A 25,135-nucleotide genomic window follows, 5' to 3' on the forward strand; every position below is an offset into this window, starting at 1 on the left:
ATAATTGTATGAGCTGTACATGTTTCATATATTTTTCGAAAAAACTATTTAAAAAAACAAGAATAATTCCTATTTGATGTCACACGGGTTGATCTAGCAACTGACTGCTACGACAACTGTGCAATTTTTTTTAAGCATAATACGTTTTGAAAACGTCCAGAAAAGAGTTTGTTTTAAGACTGTCTGTCTTGATAACAACTAATTTAGAGTTTATTGTTATATTATATTATAATGAAATTAATAATTATAGTAAAATATATAATTGCAAGACATTTAATACCTATATCTATAGCCATCTAGGGTATAAACTACACTAAAAAAGGTGTAAGTATGCTAATAAAATATATGAGGTGTATAATGTATTTATGTATATAAAAATATAAAATATAAAGATTAATAACATAACATTGTTTTAAATACTTCGCGCAAACCTAAGGTGATACCCGGCGTATAGTATAACATGCAAAACGGTGCGTATTAAACTTGGCGTGGTGAAACGAAGACGGTCTCGCGTATTTTATACATTGCGCTTTAAACTTATAAATGCTTCTACGTCACCTAGTTAACAGATTGTCCTCGGCAATAAATATTTAATTTAAGTCTAAAAAGTAATTGTAAAATAGTAGGTAATAATATGAAAACAAACTTACTCGTAAACATCTACTCTTCCGGTGAAACGTAGCTAGATCGCCGCCATCGCCAAAGAAACAGCTATCTTCATCCATCTTCATCTAATCATCTCACTCCGATGAGCTGAAACTTGAAAGTATCGAAATATTTTATGAAAATAACCTGATCAAACGAAATTTGCGAGTTTGTGTTACAACTTATCCGGTTTAACGAACTGTCTGTTTGTGGCCTATTATTTTTTTTTTCACTGAAATCAAAATATACAATATATTATATTTCTAATACAATAGTATTTCTGAAACTATTAGAATTGTTAACCGTCGCCGACAAATTTCGACAATTGACGATTGCCATAGATATTATAAAATATATTATGCCATAGATATTATAAAATATATTATAACATAGATATTATTAAATATATTATTTACTATGATAAATCCAAAGAACTTATATATTATTATATAAGTACTCAGTATACCTATACGGTATATTTATAAATCGTATGTTCTTTTACAGAAATCTTTGTGATCTGCAATGCACCTATTCTGGTTTTCTATTTCAATTAATACAGTTACGTTATAACTATAATATAATATAATATAGTTCGCATGCCAAATTTAACTAAACAAACTGGTCCGAAAGTTTATGAACATTCTAATACATTCTCCCGCCAGTGCCAATAGACAAAGTGTTTGAGAAGTTATATTTTTTTGGTACCTAATTAATTTACAATATGAATTATTATAAGTTACCTATGTAGGTACTTGTACAAAACTCGACTACCTGCAAAACATTGGTTTTTATGGTATAGCCTTACGAAGTTCACGATTTTCGGTGTTATACGCACCCGTACAACGCTTAAAGTTTACCGAGCTTAAGTATTACAAATTAATTTTTTTTTTAATCTAGGTAAATCAACTTTTTAAAATTGATGATGCAAAAAAAAATCTGACACCCACCCATGGTGGTTTTACATAACAAGTCGAGGGATGTTTTTGATTTTAATTGTTCGAGCAAGCGCAGTGTGGTACACCGGGTACATATGAAAATACCAACAATTTCAATTAGTTATAATACATATAACTTAAAAATAAGACTGACCGTCCAGTTCAGACTTCCCTGTCGTTTTCAGTTAAAAACTAATTATTTCCGGCAATTATTTTTTGCAATATCGTTCTTAATTCGTTGTTACTTGTAATATATACATATGCCTATTTTAAAAATATTATTCGTCGGTAATTGAAACGTCTAAAATATATTATCATATACAAATACGATAATAAACAAATAATAATAATTCAACTTAACCGGCTACGGTATTAATAATATTTAATAATATCAATATAAATATAGTATACAATATCCTAGGCTGACAAATCGTCTCCACTTAAAATCGTTTTTCGTATACTATGATATTATATCACTGAATTCAAATTTAACACTATCCATAACAGTCACCCACTTGTAACCTACTGTTCAGCAGAGTCACTTCCAATTTTTTTTTTTAGATTCTGAGGGAAGCGATGAATGTATTGATTTTACAATGATGTGTGTTTTTTTTTTATTTTTTTTTGTGTCTGTCATCACCTTTTAGGACAGTAAAAGTGCTTGAATTTTCTTTAACAGTAAATTTTCTGATAGGAAAGTGAATCTAGTTGGTACTTTGGGGGGGTCAAAAGTAAAAATTTCCCAGTAGTTTTCACAAGCGACGTGAAAAACAAAAGAAAAATTAAGGAAAAACGGGAATTTTTACGCAAAATCGATTTTGGTTTTTGGTGTAACTCTAAAACAAATGACCATAGGGACATAAAATTTTGACTGAATGTTTATATAAGCATTTTCTATACACCATAAAATTTACAAAATATTTTGACTCTTTTTGAGCTGTTTACGGCCATTGTCAGTTTTCAATTTTTTTAGTTTTTTTTTCTATAAATATCAATAAAATTTTATCTGTTGATTAAAAAAGCTTGAAAATTTAATAGAAGGCTCCTAGGTTATTGTTTCAAAGGCAGATGAAAAAAATTAAAAATCCTTAGTCACAGTTTTTAATTATAAGCATTTAAATTCAAATTTTGACAAAATACGGAAAAATCACGAAAAATAGCAAATTATTTTGAGTTGAGAATTCATAAAAATTTTTCTTTTTAAATCTAAGATTTGAAAATGTAATATAAGATTACTCATAAGTTTGTCTACCTTTATCAAAAAAAAAATGTCTAGAAGAAACTTAAATTAAATTTTTATGAACGTCTGAAATTTATATTTTTACAACATTTGATATTTACTCGATTTCTCATGTAACAATTTTCTTATTTTATTGTAATTAAAAAATGAATGACTGTAGATACTTGAAAATTTCACTGAATGTTTATATTAGAATTTTCTATATACCAAATTTTTAATATTACCTAAATTTACAAAATATTTTGACTCTTTTTGAGCTGTTTACGGACATTGTCAGTTTTCAATTTTTTTAGTTTTTTTTTCTATAAATATCAATAAAATTTTATTTGTTGGGTAAAAAGCGTGAAAATTTAATATAAGGCTCCTGATATATCGTTCTAATAGCAGTTGAAAAATATTAAAAATACATAGGCACAATTTTTTTTTATAAGCATTTAAAGTTCAAATTTTGACAACATTTATCAAATTTATAATTTAATAATTATTTTGTAGTTAAAAATTTATAAAATGTTCAACTTTTGTAGCTAAGGATTAAAAATTTAAAACAAGGTTCCACGTAAATAGGTTATATATAAATTACTTTATTCACTATAATATCATCAAATATACTTGGTAATATCATAGGCTGATTGACCGTTTTCGCTCAGAATCGTTTTTATTATACAATGATATTATATCATTGAATTCAAATTTAACCCCATCCATTACAGTGACCCACTTGTAACCTACTGTACAGCAGAGCGACATCCACTTATCCACCTTTTGGCGTGGTCAGAAGTTCAAATTTCGAAAGTGGGGGGCCATTGAAATGGACCTTAAGATATCGTCGTTCACATGAGCGACCGTAGTAATTGTTTTTCTTGTGCACGACAGTCGTCGCTAGTCGATCGTCGTAACTAAATACCCCTACGATTTATAAGCACAAAATGTATAGTATAACTTAAAGGTTTATATTAATTATTAAAAGTGTTTAATTATAATAAAATATAAATGGTAATAAAATCGAGCGTTATATTTTAAATGTCAAAATATACAGTCCACTAACGTCACAATACAATCGTGGCCTTCATGGCTACAGGAACTATTTATGAGAAATCTTGTTTAAGATTTTAAATTATTAGCTATCTATGTACATATATCTATATGTGTTTACAAACCAACAGTACCCTCCCCTACAAACAAACAGCTAATGGCCATAGTTGCCGGACTTCATGATCAATGAAAAAAAAAATGAATTTATTTTATAATATTGTTCAACCTACAAAATAATATGCAATTTTTCGTGATTTTATAGAATTTTGTCAACTTGAACTTTCAAACAAAAATTGTACTTTTGTATCTTTAATATTTTTAAACTGTTGTTATAACAAATTACGAGGAACCTTGTATTAAATTGACAAGCTTTTTGACCCAAAAAAAAATTTTATCAGTTGTATCAGCTGTATTTATTTGATTTTTCTTGGAACAATTTTCTTAATTGTTGTCCAAAAATGAATAACCGTACGTACTTGAAATTTACACCAAATGTTTATTTTATCAGTTTCTATACTTACTTGATAACATTTTTAAAATAATTTGACCCGGTCTTGGCCGTTTACGGATTTTCTTTTATTATTATTGTTCAATTCGCTTCAACAACAAATACGTTATATTAGCGTATAGAATTTATTTTTATTATTATTACAATTTCTATTTCTATTTCTTTAAATGTTAAATTAATTACTAAATTAGTTTATTTAGTATTAAATGTTATTTTAATATATTTTTGTGCATTATCGTCATCATCGACACAAATACACTATTGGCAGCGCGTGCGGATTCGACAGTCAGACTCTTGTGGATCGATGAGTGGGTAGACCCAGTACCTACTTACTTTTACGTAAACACAATATGGGGTTCATAGAACAATAGTTATTTCGATTTCGGGCCCGTTTATTTTTCCGAACACCATTATTATTATTATTGATATACCAATACTGTATACTAACGTGGTATACTATATTGTATTACAATATTTTAACGATGATTTATTTATCCGAACTATCAACTGTATTATATACTGTTGTACTTGATTTATACTTTTATAGGTGAAGTCTTTTAGATTCTGATCGTAGGCGTATTGATATTTTACAATTATGTGTGTTTTGGTGTATGTGCGGAATAGGTACACGGCGTTTTATGGTAGAAAAATGCTTTGTTCTTGAACATTGGGTATGATTTCAGATTGAAAATTGGATCTAGTTGGTACCTACCTTTGAAGGTTGACATTAAAAATTATTTTCTTAATAGTTGGGAAAAACTTTTTATTAGCATCTTCTATATAATATATTATATGGTATACATTTCAAATTATAGACATTTTAAATTTTCTATTTATTTTTCCTTTAAATGTGTAAATAAGTACCTACGTAATTTGTTATTTTTGTAATTTTCTTCATAATCTAGACTAAGATAGGTTATACCTAGACTAACATTGAATTTGCATTTAAAATAATATTTTTAATTGCATTCATTTTTATATTAATCTTACTAATAAACGTTGAAATTCTGCAGCGTATAGTCCGGATTAAAGTCTGTTGAAGTTATCCTTCTGAAAAACGCGGTAGGTGTCTACAAACTCAACAATATTGTAAAATCGTTTAGATAATTTTGTCATTAATTGTACAGTGATTGTTGTACAAATCGCGAATTATATCAAAAAATCTATCTACTTTGTATCTATAGATCACGCGATGTGTACAAAAATCACTGCAGTACCTACACATTGCGAAATTCTTCTTCACTTCTTGCCTTTTAATTATTCAGCAGATTTTTTTTTGAGAATTTTGTTGTATTTAAATCAAAATTCAAATTTTTAAGGATATTATGTTAATGGGTAATGGGTTAAATAGATTTGGGGGCTTAGATGATTTGAACATTTTAGGATTACTATATTGATAATCTATCAATATCAATAATTTGTGAATATTATCCAAGTATAATGAATACCAAATCTAATATGTATTAGATGTAGCTTAAATTTTTGTAAAACCATATTTAAGGATTACTATCCTTAGTACAAACATTTTAATAGCTCAGAAACTACTAATTAGAATTTTGATTTAGATACATAAATATATATTTGTATCAGCACAGCACACTCCTTAAATAGGTAATTCAAAAAAATATCAGAAATTTGAAAACATGGTCTTTAGGTGTACTTAGAAATTCTAAAAATCAGAATTTGAATACGTGTAATATTAGGGAAAAAATTTGGGATGAGCATGTTTAAAAATATCACTCTGTATACTATATAAAATATTATCTATACTTACCCCAGTTCTACATAAGATAAAATACCTAACAAATATATATAGTAGGTACCGTAGGTATGGGCACACAGTAAATAATATGTAGATATATACATAATAATATATACTATATAATAATATAGTACCGTGGTTCAGACTTTCAGAATTACCTACTACTTCAAGTGGGGTTGGCCCCTTTGCGGGTTTTCAAAAACTCAACAGCCCAATAATTGACTAATAGAGCCTTAGAGCATCGTGAATTTAAATTGTATTTATATTGGTACAATTGATCATCAGTTACTGCTTTGTATAATGGTATGTAATATCATTGGATAGGCAATTAAACTATTACAGTTATGATTTATTTATGATATGGTTATATATTTACGTATATAATACTAATAATTACTATAATGCTATTATAAATTACTATACAAATATTTATGATTGTAGTCTCGACCGAGACCATGATAAATTAAATGTACCATGACCGAGACTAAAAAATAATATGAACGCAACGACGATTTGCCGCCATTCGGTCATATTTTTATTATCATCGTTCCTTATTCGCTTTTTTCCGTTTTATCCTCCATGAGCACGTAGATCAGATGCTAGCTCACCAATATTATCAGACAGGCACACCGAGCAAGACGAGGTACGAAATCGGCATTCGCCGACATTCGATTTTGATAATAGAGAAAATATTAACTACAGCTACAGCACCACACGCGTTTTACAGGTTCGACATAACTTTATAATATACCATAACTATACCCAGAAGACAGACTCGGCCCAGTCGGTCCATCAATAATCGTCGTTGCCAAGCGGAAACATGGCCACAATGTTGAAGACCAGTAAATTAATCTGTTACACGCGTAAGTCCTACAATTTTTCTTAGTCAATATCCTAGGACGTGATTTTTCTAATATGCCTACGTACCTATCGTTGCTTTACTTCCAGTGCCCAAGAACAAATCGCCTGCACAGCTGAACAGATACTTTCAAACGCTGCGCGTGAGTATGCGGGATCGGGCGTATATTTATTTTTTATTATCATTACCGACTGTTTGGGTTTTGCACAGAAATACAATGTTCCCCTGCAGAGGTGCCTAAACGACGTCTTACGAAGACAGAATGCCGTCGGTCCGGTCGTGGGTTGTGCTCGAATGTACGCTGCGCCATCTGAAAAGAAAGTATTCCAGAGGGTCAAACCGCATTGTAACATTGGCACTATTGGACACGTAGATCACGGCAAAACCACACTCACGGCTGCCATCACTAAAAGTAATGTCACATTTTAACAGATCTCAAGTGTCAATGTACCTATTGGGTATTATGAACATTGGCTAACTTTGTATTTTTATTGAACTCAAGGTTTAATATACATAACTGATTATTACTCGGAACAAATACTTTTTTTATGTAAATAATTTTTTATCATCTTTTCAAATATACGTAAGAAATTTAGGTATATTACCTATTGGACTAGGTATATTATAAAATCTTATCATTTTAAATAAATAAAATAGCAAACCCCTCATTGCCAATCCAAATTAATATTTCCTATTATAAAAAAAAATAGAATGATAATGAATTTCTGTTTTTGACATTTGAATTGTAATTATTGTAAAAACAAAGTCATTTTTGTTTGTAAAATTGTAGGTATACAAATTACCTATACATTATTATAATATATTAATCATGTCCTTATAGTTTGATGGACAAAATTAAATGTATGTTATGTTTTGTCATAGATATCAAATATTCCATTACACATTACACTCATAAGCGTGCCACACGGGGTAGTTATGGCAAACACTTGATGACTCAGAAAATTTTCTCCCCTCAATATTCAATTATATTATGATAGTCGATCATTTTATTTTTATTTATAAAATACTTTTTACCACAGTAAATGTAGTTAAATGAGGTTAACCTATCCAAATTAATTTGTATAACTTACGCTTGAATAAAAATATAATAAAGATGTATGTGTGTGTGTTAATAGGTTATGCCATAAATGTCTGTGCACGCTTATGATTACACTATCATTAACAATGTCATCAATTTTAAAAAGAAATAACTAGTCAGATATTAGAACAAATTATAATTAATATTCTATACATAATACAATAGGTAAACTAGTACAACTATAATTTTCCTGTCCAAAAAGGGGGCACTTACCAAAAAATATTTTAATTTTTTTTATTGTTTAAGTGGTTAGTCTGATTTTTATTAAATTAAATATTATTTACTAGTATTTAACATTTTACAACATTTGGTTTTTAGTTTTATCTACAAAAAAAATGGCTAAGATGAAACAATATGCTGACATTGATAACGCACCTGAAGAAAAAGCCCGTGGAATCACCATTAACGTTGCTCATGTTGAGTATGAAACTGAAGCTAGACATTACAGCCACACTGACTGCCCAGGACATGCTGATTATATTAAGGTAAAAAAAAAAAAATTAATGAAATATTTATTTATTCATTGTTTTTATTGCTAGAACATGATCACTGGAACTAATCAAATGGATGGAGCTATTTTAGTAGTAGCTGCAACTGATGGTGCTATGCCTCAAACCAGAGAACATTTATTATTAGCTAAACAAATAGGAATCGGTCATATTATTGTTTTCATTAATAAAGTTGATGCAGCTGATTCGGAAATGGTTGAATTAGTGGAAATGGAAATTAGGGAACTACTTACTGAAATGGGTTTTGATGGCGAAAATTTACCAGTTATTAAAGGTTCAGCACTATGTGCCCTTGAAGGAAAAGAACCGGAAATTGGTAACACAATATATATATTTTCTATATTTCTTTTAAAGTTATGTAATTTAGAATTTTATGTGTAGGAGAAAAAGCTATTGAAGCTCTACTGGCCGAAGTAGATAAATATGTTCCACAACCAATACGTGATTTAGATAAACCCTTCATGTTACCAGTAGAACATGTTTACTCCATTCCAGGACGTGGCACAGTGGTAACTGGCAGATTAGAACGTGGCATAATTAAAAAAGGAAATGAATGTGAATTTGTTGGTTATAACAAAGTTATAAAATCTACAATCACTGGTAATATTATATTCAGTGTTCATTAGTTGGGTCCATCATCGATAATAAAGAGATTGATAGACCCTACTATACAAATAGTTTTTAATATTAGTTATTTCAGAATATGATAGTAAGCACTAGACAACAATATTTGTTGACTTCATGTTATATATTATAATAATATTATATGAATGGTTAATAAATAATAGATTTTAGATTCATTAAATAAAAACATTAACACGTGTGATTTATTTAGTAACCTTATGTATTAATAATAATTTATATAAAACTTTTAATTAACCAGACCAACTTTTTTTGAGTAAAAATGTATTAATCATCTATGTACATTTTCTTCTTAAAGAATAAATAAAAATAAAAATAAATAAAATGTACTCACCCATTTATTATAGTTTATAGAAATAATCAGATGAATTGACTTCGGTTAACAAAATATCTATTGTATGTTAAAATCAAATAATTAAAATGTTGTGTGATTTAATTAAATACTATTTTGGTCATAAATTTATATTTTATTAACAGTGTAACAAAATATAGTTACTGGTCAGTTATCTGCCTGCTACAAACCTTAAAAAAGTTATCGCTTTATAAATATTTATTTTTTACATGCACTGATTTTGTCCAAAATATACGTAAACTTGTCTTATGACTTAATTGCTCATGTATAATACTGTTAGCTAACAATAATAATATTGCATTATTATTAAATACTATTGTTTGATTTGATTATTATATAATATTATTTAGATTGTAGTGCGTAAATTCATATTTTTTCGTATTAAATAGATTTTATTTTAATTTATTTGTTACAGACTTATGTAGGTACTTAATAGTTGACACTAAAATGTTTGTAACTGTTGTGTATGTAACATAGTATATAATAAATATATGCAATTAGAATTTAAAATTTTATTTCTCCATTAATTTAAAATAATAAATCATCTAATATTAAAATACATATTTTAAGGAGTTGAAATGTTCCACAAAATCCTTGAAGAGGCTCAAGCAGGAGATCAGCTAGGAGCTTTAATTAAAGGTACAAAACGAGATGATTTGAGACGTGGCATGGTATTGGCCAAACCAGGAACTGTCAAAATGCAAGACTTTGTCTCCACTCAGGTATATGTGTTAAACAAAGATGAAGGTGGAAACGGTAAACCACTTGTACCCTACCAACAAATGCAAATGTACTCAAAGACTTGGGATTGTGCTTGTCAATTGAATATTGTTGGCAAAGAGATGGTTATGCCTGGTGAAGATTGCTCGTAAGTATAAACATTTTTACAAGACTATTAGCATAATTATTAGTTATAAGGTACAGTTAATTAAACAAATTACCATATATGGTTAAATTTGTTACATTATAAGAATTTGACAAACTTATGGACATTGAAATTAAACCGAGGCATTAGATAAGAAAGGTTAGGTTATGTTAGTTTAATTGCTGTTACGGTAAACAATAAATGGAGAATGAAGAATTTTTTCAGCGTAATTTATTTTACATATTATATAAATTAAGATATCACTTAGTGTCACTAATAAACACAGTGTCAAAGTGTATCAGCAGTTAAGACATATTTTTAAATAGGGATACAATAAGATACAAATATTGATCGGTTTTATAATTATTACTTAGACTAATTATTTTTAGCAAATGGTTATGGAATATACCATAATCTATATTTTTCATTGGTAGATTCTACACTGACTACACTTCATATCTTATAATATTGTCTGTTATTGCCAATTATTCAACCTATTAGGTCATTTGTACTGTATATTTTGTAATTCTCAGAAAATAAAAGGTTTCATACATCAAAATGTATGAAAATAATTGTACTAACATTTATTTCAACCCCGCTCCCCTCCCCCCCACAAAAAAAAAATCTGTCTACGTGCCTGGATATAGGCCTGATTAAGTTGTTATTATATGCTAATGATTCAAATAAATTATTATATTATGATTGTTTTTAAAAATGTGGTATGGTCTTTTGTGATATCTTTATTATATATAATAATTACAATTAATGCATTGTTCTAGTGTTGAGTTGAAGATGATCAGACCCATGGTTCTGGAAAAGGGACAACGATTCACGTTGCGTGTGGCTGGCGCTACAGTCGGAACTGGAGTGATTACTGAAATTAAGAAAAGACTATTGGATGATGAAAGGCGAGGATTGTTGGAAGGTAAAAAAGCACGAGAAAAGAAAAATGCTGAGTAGGTGATTAGTATTCTTCAACGGCATTGCAACTCCAGTATGTACATAAAGTCATCGTTTCTTTGTAACTCTGTAACTCGGTCACAAAGTGCATTATTGATAACATTGTAGTTTTAATATATTTAAATGTAAGCACTATCATATGTTTTAATGTTTAACAGTCATGTTATACTTTTGAACGTATTTTAAAAAATAAAATACATTTTATTAAAACATCCGTTTTATTTTGTACTATTGAATATACAATTCATAACTGATTTGATAATTCTTAAACACTGCAAAAATAAATAATGTATACTGTATTCGGAATGAGATTGTACCCTGGCGGCCAAGTTGTGCGCATGGGTGTGGCTTTGTTCCATGGCAGCGCCTAACGCGTCTCCGTGATGGGGATGGTGTCTTAATAGGTTAATTTATTTTCCATGTGTTACTGTTTATAAAAATGAATACCTAATGCTGACCCTTGTACACAATTGTTCTTGATTTGTTCAAATTATTATTATAACTATTTTCCCATCGGCTATTATTTTTGATTCTGAGCAAAATGATGCGTGTATTGGTTATACAATGATGTGTATTTGTTTTTTTTTTGTCTTTAGTGTAGACCTTAGATCATATACAATAGATGGAGCTACGTACGTGTTGCTGGTATACTGAGTTGTGTTCACCACCCATTTCATTTTAGGGAACAATGTGTTATTGCGCATGTGTCACGCCAAAAATTACTATAAAATAATTAATAAATGGAGGGGTTGGGGTTATATTGTACACAGCAATTATAGATTAAAGTAGCTCTATCCATTGTATATGATCATAAGTACTGTCTATATAATGAAAATATTACTCATAGTCTGTGGTATGTGGTATATATAACCTATATGACTATATATATAGGTACAGTGTACACTATATATTATATCGGATTATATATAGCTTGTCACCATTCTTCAAATAACTACCACATTCTTGGTTCAAATTAAATTATATAAAAGTCAGTTGTTATGCACTTGTCAGTGACAAGAGGTGTATTGTGATAAAATTGTAACAACTGACAAAGCTAAAATCAAGAACACAATTTTTGAAAAATCAAGTACCTATTTGAAGTTTTTTTTATCATAACTTCGAAATTAAGTTTGAGTGACTTTTAAAAGTACCATAAAATTAAGCATGCAAACACACACATTTTGAAAAAAAAAATCCAAAAAATTGCTTGGGGTTGAGAGCTAAACTGCATTTATGCTTATTATAGTAATATTTAATGTATACAGAATGTTCAAAAAGTTTGGAAACATTCATTAAACCAGTGGTTCCCAACCTCTTCAATTCTACGTAGATTTTCAAAAATATCGTAAACCCTCCTATAAATTGTTAAACTCTCGGTGAACGGAGTGGCGAAGAGCTAAAATGTAATTAAGGACAATACTGAACACTGCAGTCGTGTGCAGTGTTCGGACTTATCTAGATAGTTATTTGTTCATCTTTTATCTTATCTAGATAAATAGTTACAAGACGTTCATCTTAGATAATTTTTTTACTAATCTAAATAAATTCATCTAGATACATTTTTTATTGATAAAAATCGCGAACTTGTACAAACGTATTATAAATATTTATACAGATTCTCAAACCAAGTTTATGGTTTATAAATAATGTAATTATTTTTATTTATATCGTTATTATTATTATGTTCCTAGTGTCCAACTAAAATATAGAAATAAATTAAAAACCCATTTTAAAAAAAATTTACCTTATTTTATCTGGATAAACAAGTATTTATCTTTAACTTTATCTAGATAAAAAAAATACTTATCTAATCCGAACACTGGTCGTGTGCCTGTTTTGCCTATACTATACGCCGGGCTAGTGGGCAATACAATGTTTGAGTGAATTATTTAAAACAATATATTATTATTATAATTATTATTTTATATTAATAAAATTGTATTTAATATACGAGGAGCTATAAAAATCTGAAAATAATGTCACGACAAATATTTAGACCAAAAAATATTTCAGCCGAATAATATTATCTTTGACGACATAGTATACGTTTATCATCGTACAAATATTTTGGTCGAACCATATTTTAGACGACGAATATTTTGTCCGAACTGTATTTCAGCCGGAAAGTGTTTGACCGACACGTATTTTAGCTGTCGGCTATAATATTGTCCGCCAAAATATTTCTGTGCAAAAATACAACCTGCTGGAATAATATTTACCGGCTAAAAAATGCATTAATTATTAATGTTGAATTCTCTAGAACCAGATTCGTTCCAAATTAATATTACGTTTTTATAAAGACAATTCGATGAAATGTCAAGCAGGAATTAATCATCGTTCCGTGCCGAGAACTATATCACGCGAAAGTAAGTATAATATGTAACCTGAAAAATGTTTCGTTCGTCAATACCTGCACAATAACATAATATTATTGCATAATAAATAATAATAGATATCTACATGGATATATTATACATTATTATGCCACTAATTGCCGTGCTGCATCGTTCGACTATAGGGCCCAAAATAATGTCAAATACCGGGCCACTGTAAGTTTTTTTTAACGATCGTATTGATCGTTCATTCTCTACCGGCTGCTATAGTATAGACAATTGTGGGTTATAGTTTAATTTTGCCTTCATATTATTTAAAATGTTTAAATTACACTAACCCTCCCCCCCCCCCCCCTCTCCACTATATGTTCAACCGACCTAACCCGACATTAAGTTTTCAAACATATGATTATGATGTATCTTAAATAATGATGTAGGTACCTATGTATTAAATCCGCTTGTACGTTTAAATTCAAAGGTCGATTTATGAATATTAAATTAAATCCACGTATAATCAATTATAAATAATAATATAATATACTGTTACATGATATTATATACAATAGTATTATACAAATCGTGAATAAAACATGAATTTATTTTGATTGATGTCCAATATGTTTATGTATAATTAGTGTAATCATATACTTGTCTTACAAATATATAATATTTACCTATATATAGGTACAGGATCATGCAATATGTAGTTGATCGGTCGACGAGGCAAGTCATCAGTTTCTCCATAAGTATCCTTCATTCCTGTCAATATATTATATATGTGTCTGATTGTTCTAAACACTGTCGTATTCAACTAGTATTGCTGGTAAGTTGGCAAACGGGTAAACGTTTATTTTTGAAGATGTCTGAGTAGAGAGTATAATATAGCTTTTTGAGCCAATTGTTCTTTTACTACCCATCGAGGGACGTCCAGAAAGTAAGTGTACGGTATAGCTCCCACGGTCGTATATTATAGTAAATAATAACAATTTCAGTTGTAAATAATTTTAATTTTTAATGTGAACTTTTATTCTTATTAGTCATTGTTGAAATTCAATTGTAAAGAATAATTATTATTCGTAGTTCCATAGTACAAAGTATACGCACATAAAAGTACTCAGAAATCCATTAAGGCTTAATATTTTCTAATATTAAATACTTATATTTGAACATAATAATATAATATGAAAACCGATATTAAAATAAATGTTTAAATTTAGGTCGTTTTAGAAAATGGTTACCGAGACAAAAACGGTATCGAAGAACGAGGACAGCTTAATGATAAATATGCGATTAATGAAAAAAACTGGATTCTATCAATTATTGGATTCGCGCAGTCTAAAAGTGTTTGGCCACAACGTATTCAAATGCATGTCCGTGGTTCAAATGTCGGTCCTTTTGTCGGTGGCTGTTATATTTGTTGCAAACATATATTATTTTTCGGACGACATCAATACAGTAATGATGTATTCGATTTTAATTACATCCGATGCGCTCTCGATGTTAAAACTCTATTACATACTACAACATTCAGATACGATATGGAACTGCACACATATGACGTCTATCGACGACTTGTGTTACAGGTATCACGATAGGCGTATACTCGAAGAGGGCCGATCGAAGTCTACATCGTATTCGATACTGATTATGTTTATGTGGTTGAATCTCGTGGTATCTTGGTCATTGGGTCCGCTGTTTGCAACAAATTATTTTTTAATCGCAGAACACAAAGACGTGATTTACCGTTACCGTTTCAACATACTGAATTTCGTATTCCCGGCAACCGATCGATTCTACAACGACAATTTCATGATTTATTACGGGATAGAATTTATCACGCTAGTGCTATGGTGCCAATGCACAATGAATTTCGATGTATTAATGCTGTCGATGAATATTACGTTCAAGTATCAGTTGAAAACTATTGCGAATTCTTTCAGTGCATTCAATTTCACACGATATAATGACTTTAAGAGTAAGTTATTATACCTACAAAATATTACAATATCTGTGTTATAATTTGTTATAGAGGATAGGTATTTAAATAACTTAATAACTATACTAGTCTACATCGGTTACCATTTTTTTTTTTCATTATCGTGTCGACATCAAGATAATCGTACAAAAAATGTTAAACATCACAAAGAATCAGAATCGATGTTTGATTTCAAGAGTTTGATTTACGACCAACAGCGTGTTATTGAGTAAGTATATTTAGGTATAAGTGTATAACCTATAGCTACTGTGGCTATATTCGTTTAAAGTTTATTTCTCATTCAAATATTTAATTCACGTGTTGATACAGTTTATTATATAGACGTATAAAGGGGGGTCATATGATAGTATTATACCCATAACTGACTATATGGCGTGTATATTCTTATTTTTCAAAAGTATTGTAACCAAAATAATAAAATATAGGTACCTATATCGGGCTATATACCAGCTATACATGTATGGCTATATATAGATTATTTATATATAGTTTTTTAACTCACAAAATGTTCACCAAAGATTTAAATCAGTATTTCGACGCATTTTGAGCTATTTAAAGCCATGATAATTTTTTTCTGATCGTGTAAGCTATTTTTCAGTTAGAGATTCATAAAAGTTTTTTTTTTTTCATAGCTAAGATAAGAAATGTTTATAAAAGGTTCCCAACAAAATTGTCTACTTAATAATTTAATAAAAAAAATAATAATTTTTGTCCCAATTTTCAAAATTTCAAGGAAGCTAAAACGGTTGAGGTCAAATCGTCAGTAGCGCCTAGACTATTTTATGCAATCGTATGAAATATACTTTTTTTTTTATCGAGGGGCATTTATACATTATTGACCTCTTCTGACAATGATGTTAATAGTGGCTACATCGTAGGCATATACCTAACTATACTTTTGATTAAAGTAATTTTTTTTTTGTACATACCTGGGTAGTAGAAAAGATTTAAAATCATTTTTATAAAATAATAAATGTATTTTCCGTGAACTCTTCAATCTTACATATTACATATAGTAATAATATGTAAATAAGAATTATCTACTTCAGGGAATCAAAACTCATTATAGTATACATACCTATCTACTGTTCAAGCGCTTGAAAAATAATTGTTTTAACGCATATGATCGATCTGTGACTATCTAAGCTGTTTATTCCATCAAATTTATGATGTGATTCGTGAATAAAATAATGTGATTATTTATTATTCCAGAAACATGAGAGACATTTACCAAGTATTTCGACCTGTGGTACTTACTCAACTAGCTTCCGAGTCTTTAATAATAATGCTACTGTCCTGTATCATAATGCTGGTAAAATTAATTCTATTTAGTTTATTATTATAATCATTATACGTATAAATGGCTAAATGCGAGAAATTTGATATTTACTGGTGGTACTTTAATTTGCATTATTCAGAACTACTTTAATGGTATTTCATTGTTATCTGCGTTGAACTTGAGAATATTTGCAGCGATATCGACGTTTTTATTTCACATATATGTTATCTGCTACTTATTCGACAACGTCAACGAACAAGTACGTTATACATAGTTGAATAATAAACTAAATTTTAATTAGTACTATTATTACGTATAAAAAACTGTTAGTTATTTTTAATAGTTTATTGTATATAACATAATCATTAATTCGACGCTTTAATTTTTCGTACACGCTTAATGTAGATTGTATAGGTAATAGGCATACACGGACATACGTTATTGTATTAATAATATTATTGTTTTATTACATATTCTACACTACTGCCTGCAGACTGTCTGCTATACTTGAACTAGTTGAACTGACTGGCCACCTGTTACGTGCAGACCAATCTCAAGTGACATCGTACAATTTAGTTTTGTATAGACAAAACCTATATATTATTACTGTAATTTATATCAAAAATCGATCTTCTTTCTACCCGCATACGCTTTATACTCAACAGGTCAACACTAGGTACACCAATACCGGACTACGCTGCACATCTACTCAACGCCTCCAAAAGTCCACACGTTACATTGTTAATTATTATAGACTATAGTATAAAATACAAAATACGAGGCCTGTTGGTAGTTCTTCGAATCTCGAATGATTTAATAATATTTAATACATTTTAATTATTTAATTTAGGTACATAAAATACCGCATCGATCTACCCATCGACTTATTGTAACGTTACAATCTTATCTTACGTCGTTCTTCACATTATTTTTTTAGAAAGATTCGATGAATCTTGCTTTGTACAGCAGTGATTGGACGACAAGCGATCTACAACATAAAATTCTACTACTTCAGGCCATGCGGATGAATAACGCCGAAAATCTGAGACTACAAGTGACGAGAAATGAAATAGTAAATTTTCAAATGTTTACATATGTACGTATGGTTTTTTCTCTTTTTATCATAGTGGCTATTGCGGACATGCCATTTATTCAGAAATATAATTTTACGTTGTAATAAATTATATGTGGACTGATTCATTTGTTAATTTGTTTTATTTAAACGATTTAGAATAAATTGTGATACAATTTTAAACTATAAAATTATGTCTATGTATTAGGATTCTCGGATCACCAAATATTTCTAAGTGTTTAGGGAATAACAAATATGCAATTTATTTGTAACACGTTAACGAGGTGTATCCTTTGCAGCTACATTTTTGATAAAGTACTGCGTAGTTACATTAACAACAATCTTCTTCATAGGGTAAAACTACCTTTAAGACCAGACATCCAATCTGTCTCTGTCCTCTGCAGCTTCTCTTCATCCTGTTCCATGTTCTATCGCTCCAAACATCCCTGATGACGAGGTCTACTCAAAGGTAGTTTTCCCGCAAGATTATTTTTGATCATTGTCCTTATTATTGATTTCTGTTTTCTTCATACATGTCCTCCCATTTCAGTCTTCTGAAAGATATTTCTTTTGTAATGCTAGGGTGTTGAAAAAGGACCTGGGGTTCCCGATTATGTCTTTTCCTCCATTCGTCGGTTTGACTATTCTTGTATGGTCCGAAAATTCTTCATAGAATTCTCCCTTCGAAAATACCTAATCTTATTTCTTCCATTTTTCTAAGGAGTCATGCCTCTGACCTATAAAGTACCACTGTGCGATGTTATATATGTTATATTAATATCACTGATGCACCTATTATTATAATATTCGATCGCGCTTATAGCATTTATCATTGGTCATATTCTCGTGCAGTGGCGTGTCCAAGGTATTATTTTGGAGCAATTGCTCCTTCAAAACTGTTGGTTGGTGGGTGGACCCTCTGCCACAAAATACCTAGTCACCTAGGTGACTGGGTATATCATAGAAATATCATATCCGATTACACAAATGTACGCATATTTTGTAAATTTTTGATTTAAAGTTTTTTGCTGAGTTTGAAATGCCGTTATAAACATTAATGGGGTAGGTGGGTGGGTTACCTTGTATACATTTTTGCTCCTCACCACCAAAAATGAGTTCAGCATGCCACTGTTCTCGTGTGATTACTAACCCTTGTTTAATCTTACACGCTCCCCACGCATTATCTCGTTTCTTGGAAATGATTTCTCACGAAGGTTCCTTACTTTTATATAACCTGCCACTTAGCATTTCGTTGTGTTTGCGTTCCTAGCAGAAGTATTCGAATTCGGAATATATTGTAATAACAACCGTCCTAACCCTGAGGCTAGTCGCTGTATAGTAATTTTAGGTAAACTCTCATATTATTATTATCATGTGGGTATATGTAATAATATGTAATATGTATAGCTAGTCTCCAGTACGTAGCAGCTAGTATATAACTTAATATATTTTAATCCAACAGCGTAGGCTGCAGTTTAAACGACTCTAGTGCAAGCAACATCAAATAGCGATACAGTGCATTATTTTATAATACATAAGTACATTTAAACCCAATGATGTTATGTTCTTAAGTATTTTTGTTTTTTTTTTACGTATGTTTATATAGATCATGCGGACAACGTATTCGATATTATCGGTGTTGGAAAAAATGTGTGCAAACGAGACGTAAACTATAATATTATGATGAAACTCGTAGTGGGCGTTGAATTCGAACGTTTAAAAACAATAGAAAATATTATATTGTTATAATAATAATATAGTCTATAGAATTCAGAATGAACACATAAAATAGAATTAGATTGAATGTATAAATCCTGTTTACCGTTTGACATTTTGAATGTGTAATTCGTATTTTTTCAATCAAAATAATGCCAATTACGAGCACAGCTGGGTTTCAATGATAATTGTTTGTGTATTTCATTTACGATAATATATTAATATTGTTGTTGATGATTGCAATAAAGCTATTCAAAATAAATTGTTTTTATTTTTCACATTACTTCACTAGAGCTTATGGGCTATTAGTCGTCAGTGGCGGCGATCCTATAGTTCATGTGCAGTTACTAGTATACTACACCTTGTAACATTGTCCAATTTTTTTTTTTATTATTAACGTATAGATCACCATTTAAATAAATAGTTAAGTGCACTTTGAGGCGTCACAATAAGCTCCTTCCTTTAAAAATTTAATAAATTAGTTCGTTTTAAAAATTGTTTTCAAACCCTATCCTAGTTAGAACAAACATATGCATATGTGGCATGCCAACATATCCGTACATTTTTTTGGCAAAATTGTTATTCGACATTACCGTAAACTATCTAGCTTAGCTTTGAAGTTCCCTCGGAAATCCTTCCACCACAATATTATCAACAGGTATGTCGCTAACACAAGTTTGAAAAAAAGTACCTAACATTTTCCATTTTTTTTTCTATTACCGTATAAATCACCATTTAAATAAATAGTATAGCGCAGTTTAAGGCGTATAAATAATCTCCTTCCTTTTAAAAATCTATATAACATAACTTTCAATTCCATTCCTAGTTAGAAGTTTAGAAAAAACATTATTTCTGAACATTTTTTTGTCAAAGTTGTTACTTGATGTTGACGTTAACTATCTAGCTTAGTTTTGAAGTTCCCTTAGAAATCCTTCCACCACTGCAAAATTCACTAAAAGTAAAATTTATATTAAAAAAGCAATCAACAGGTACCTATGTCGCCAACATTTAAGTTTGAAAAAAAGTAACATAAATAATTTTTATAATTATTTATAATTTTCCAATTTTTTTTTCGTTAAACGTATATATCGCCATTTAAATAAATAGTATAACGCAATTTTAGGCGTCAAAATAAGCGCCTTCCTTTTAAAAATCTATGTAACATAAACTGCGTTATAAATACTGTTTTCAATCCTTTTCCTAGTTAAAACAAACAAATTAAAAATTTTTTTAGCAAAATAGTTATTTGACGCTGCCGTAAACTATATAGCTTAGTTTTGAAGTTCCCTTGGAAATCCTCCTACCACAAAATTCACTAAAAGTAAAATTTGTATTAAAAAAGCTATCAACCGGTATGTAGACAACACCTACATTTGAAAAAAGTAACATTTTCCAATTTTTCTTCTCTTAACGTATAGATCGCCATTTAAATAAATTGTAAAGTGCACTTTGAGGCATCAAAATGAGCTCCTTATTTTTAAAAAATTAACATAAATTTCGTTATAAATACTGTTCAATCCCATTCCTAGTTAAAACAAACATTTCTGACAATTTTTTTTGGTTAAGTTGTAACTTAACGTTGCTGTAAACTATAGATATAGATACAACTATAGATATATCTAGCTTAGTTTTGAAGTTTCCTCGGAGATCCTTTCACCAATTCACTTAAAGTAAAATTTGTATTAAAAAAGCTATCAACAGGTATGTCAAAAACACCTTAGTTTGAAAAAAGTAAAATTTTCCAATTTTTTTTTCTATTAAAATATATATCGCTATTTAAATAAATAGTAATATTGTATACCGGTAATGATTAAGTTAATTTATTTTATACTATGAAAATATATGATTTGGTTTAAAACCCCTCCCGATAATTTGTTCCAGTTACAGCATTGAGCTCAGTATAATGTTTTGTACAAAAATACATGACGTATATGTACATTATTGTTTTGTAAGTATTTTATTTTCATATTTTATGTTCACATTAAGAGTTATGATTTTTTTGTCAGTCAACATTAATCACAATTTCTTAGGAAAAACATTTATCATGTACCTCTACTACAAATTACACATTTACATTTTCCGTAACATAGCAACAATTAGCAAACAAAAAATCTAAATATTAAAACTCCACTATGCCGTATACACCTTAACTAAAAAATGAAACAAATTGAAGTCATAGCGGTACTGTCGGTCGAGTCGGACGAAGTTCGATTCACAGTGGTATCGACCAGGGACGGCAGCGAAGTGGTCACATCGGCAGAGACGTTTACGTTAATAACCGCAGAGTCGAAAGACCGGAGAGGCGGCAGAAATTGTGAAAGCTCAGATCAGCAGTCTGTGGCGGCGGTGTCGTCATGCGTCGTGGGGACACCCACACCGGCCACCAACGTGGTAACCGATGGGGGGGTGAGCTATACCGCAGAGAGGGAGTCGCCGATGAGTGAGGGCGACGTAGAACAGGACCCGGACGTTGTTTGGGAAGCGGTGCTGCGGGTGATCGGCGACGCGTTGGACAAGATGTGTCGGGACGGCATTCCGGTCACGTACATTAAGTCAGTAGCCATCATAAACGAGATGGCCACGTTGGTAGCGTGGAACGCGGCCACCGGCAAAGCGGTGCACAACTTCATCCACTGGACAGACGTTCGGATGGCCGAAGGTGGGACCGCCGCGGCCGTGAAATGGTTGCTCCAGCGGTCTTTGGCCGTGCGGTGCGCCGCGGACGACTGCCGGTTTGGCACACTGGACGCGTGGCTGACGTGGAAGCTGACGCGCGGCCACACTTACCAAACGGACGTGACGAACGCGTCGTACACTGGGCTGCTGGACCTGGCTACGCTGAGCTGGGACTTCGACGCCATGCGGTCCCACGGTCTGGCGCCCGCTGCTTGGCCCGCGATCCGCAGGCTGGACAAACGCTCGGCCTCGGTGATCGTTGTTGACCGCCTGTACGGGCTGTCCATTCACGTGACGATGGCTCATCCCAGCGCCGTGCTATACGCTCAGGCGTGCTACCGCCGCGGGCAGGTGGCCGTCACGCTGACAGACCGGACGGCTGTAGTGCTAGGCGCGTACGACCATGGCCCACCACGCTTGCAACCGACCTTAGGGCCATGGCCCGTGGTCGGCTACTGCGAGCCAAACATGGCTGACCGGAGACGTCCGACAATCGTGTACGGCTTGCTGGCAGTGTCCAGGGCCAGCGCCGTCGTGTGCTGGTTGAAGAATATGGGCTTGACCAAGTCGTGGGACGATTGCATGAACACCTACGCTTCGGGTAGGCCGACGATGACCGAACATCAGGCGTACATGGTGCCGGCGTTCGGTGGCCTGCCGTCGGCGCCGTACGGACGATCGGACGCACGCCCTGTGGTGTGTGGCATCGGTGGCCACACCGGGCGCGTACACTTGATCGCCGCGGCCGTCGACTCGATCTGCCACAGCGTCAACGACATTGTCCGGTGCGTGGTGGCCGGTTCGTCATCAAAACTAGCAGACCCCGTGTACGTGGACGGTCAGTGTGCTGAGCTGGGTGGCCTGATGCAGCGGTTGGCAGACGTGTCTGGCAGTCGGTTAGCGGTGAAACGGTTGGACATGGCCGTCAGCGGCGCGGCACGGATGGCCGCGGCCGCGATAAACGTCGATTACGCGGACCGACTCGAGGCCGTCGACTACGAGCCGACTTCCACCGACGGACAGCGGTTGGCGTGGGACGGTCAGTGGGCGAAGGCGGTGCGCAGGAGTTACGGCTGGGTGGCCATGGATGGCCGCGAGTTGGACGACCGGTACGCAAAGGCCCACGCCGACAAGCAGGCCGGCTACTTCGGCATTTCACAGTTGGCCAATTTACTTCGCCGCGTTGGTTTCTGGTACAACAGGAAGGTGTATGATCTCCTCTACGCCTTGCGTAACTATTTGACGCCCAACACACCACCGCATAACGTAAACACCGATAGCTCACTCGGAACGCACGATACCACGTCATGTAAAATGTAAATCCACGTGAACGTTTTAATAATATTTTAATTTAAATCATTGAATTTTTTATCGCACTCTGTGATTTTACGATTACGCGTATTTTTCTCGCTCAATGCGACTCTTTCTTCATCCAGTCAATTTTGGCTTTAGAGCAACAGTTATGAGATCGATTTTTTAAGAAGTCAAAATGACTTAAAACAATTTGGTATTGAAAACGAAAGAACACACTAGTACACTATACAGTCTACAATATAAGTACTAAAATAAAGAAGTTAATTTCTAAATTCTTAGATTAATTATAGCTAGTCATTATTTAATTTGGAGCTTTATTGAATAATAGTTGTTAATGCTACTTACGGCCTAAAAAGAAAGATCATTAATAATATTTTGACAACGTGATGCTATATTAAATATTGTGTATTAGCTATTAAATACTATTAGAACGCTACTATTGCTCGCTCGGCTCTGGGTTTAGTCTTCAGTGCCAACAGAGTGCCTCTTCTATTGAAAAAATATTTATGTCTACCCCCTCTAATTACCAATACTTTAATCAATAGACAATAAGCCATTTAAATATTCAGATAGGTACGCAACTCTTTTACACTTTTGCATTTACCATTAATATAGTAAGTATATTTAATGATATTATTGTAAATAAAGTAATTTATATGTTTACCTATTATTACGTGGAACCTTGCTTTTAATTTTCAATCTTTAACTATAAAAGTTGAACATTTTATAAATTTTTAACTACAAAATAATTATTAAATTTTAAATTTGATAAATTTTGTCAAAATTCGATCTTAAAAGTTTAAATGCTTATAAGAAAAATTGTGCATATTATGTATTTTTAATATTTTTCAACTGCTATTGTAACAATATACCAGGAGCCTTCCATTAAACGTTCACGCTTTTTTACCAACAAATAAAATTTTATTGATATTTATAGAAAAAAAATTAAAAAAATTAAAAACTGAAAATGCCCGTACACAGCTCAAAACAAGTCAAAATATTTTCAAAAATGTACGGTGTATATAAAATTAAAATATAAACATTCGGTGAAATTTTCGTGTATTTACAGTTATTCGTTTTTGAATTATCTACAACAAAATAACAAAATCGCTACCTACATGAGAAATCAAGTGAATATCCAATATTGTAAAAATATGAACTTCAAACGCTTATAAAAATTTAATTTGATTTGCTTGTAGACATTTTTTTTTGTTTAAGGTAGATAAACTTGTGAATAATATTGAATTACATTTTCAAACATTAGGTTTAAACAGGAAAATATGTATGAATTCTCAACTCAAAATAATTTGCTAATTTTCGTGATTTTCTCGTATTTTGTCA

General features: G+C 31.6%; 3 protein-coding genes across 3 annotated transcripts; all 3 read left to right on the forward strand.

Annotated features, from left to right (window-relative positions):
• Positions 1 to 6,771: 6,771 nt before the first annotated feature.
• Positions 6,772 to 11,636, forward strand: LOC132949337 (elongation factor Tu, mitochondrial-like). Its single transcript, XM_061020185.1, has 8 exons — positions 6,772 to 6,985; positions 7,071 to 7,123; positions 7,192 to 7,393; positions 8,399 to 8,565; positions 8,620 to 8,905; positions 8,971 to 9,189; positions 10,154 to 10,451; positions 11,228 to 11,636. The coding sequence occupies exons 1-8, from the start codon at positions 6,943 to 6,945 to the stop codon at positions 11,406 to 11,408; spliced, it is 1,449 nt and encodes a 482-aa protein (XP_060876168.1). The 5' UTR covers positions 6,772 to 6,942; the 3' UTR covers positions 11,409 to 11,636.
• Positions 11,637 to 14,461: 2,825 nt separating this feature from the next.
• Positions 14,462 to 20,057, forward strand: LOC132949018 (uncharacterized). The gene is made up of 7 exons (XM_061019764.1): positions 14,462 to 14,564; positions 14,959 to 15,716; positions 15,855 to 15,945; positions 16,950 to 17,049; positions 17,156 to 17,275; positions 17,954 to 18,112; positions 19,695 to 20,057. Exons 2-7 carry the CDS (start codon positions 14,972 to 14,974, stop codon positions 19,755 to 19,757), a joined length of 1,278 nt encoding a protein of 425 aa, XP_060875747.1. The 5' UTR covers positions 14,462 to 14,564; positions 14,959 to 14,971; the 3' UTR covers positions 19,758 to 20,057.
• Positions 20,058 to 21,811: 1,754 nt separating this feature from the next.
• On the forward strand, positions 21,812 to 24,338 carry LOC132949370 (glycerol kinase 2-like). The gene has a single exon (XM_061020228.1). The coding sequence runs from the start codon at positions 21,962 to 21,964 to the stop codon at positions 23,798 to 23,800; it is 1,839 nt and encodes a 612-aa protein (XP_060876211.1). The 5' UTR covers positions 21,812 to 21,961; the 3' UTR covers positions 23,801 to 24,338.
• Positions 24,339 to 25,135: the final 797 nt, after the last annotated feature.

This window comes from Metopolophium dirhodum, chromosome 7 (genome assembly GCF_019925205.1).
Source record: "Metopolophium dirhodum isolate CAU chromosome 7, ASM1992520v1, whole genome shotgun sequence".
Taxonomy (NCBI): domain Eukaryota; kingdom Metazoa; phylum Arthropoda; class Insecta; order Hemiptera; family Aphididae; genus Metopolophium; species Metopolophium dirhodum.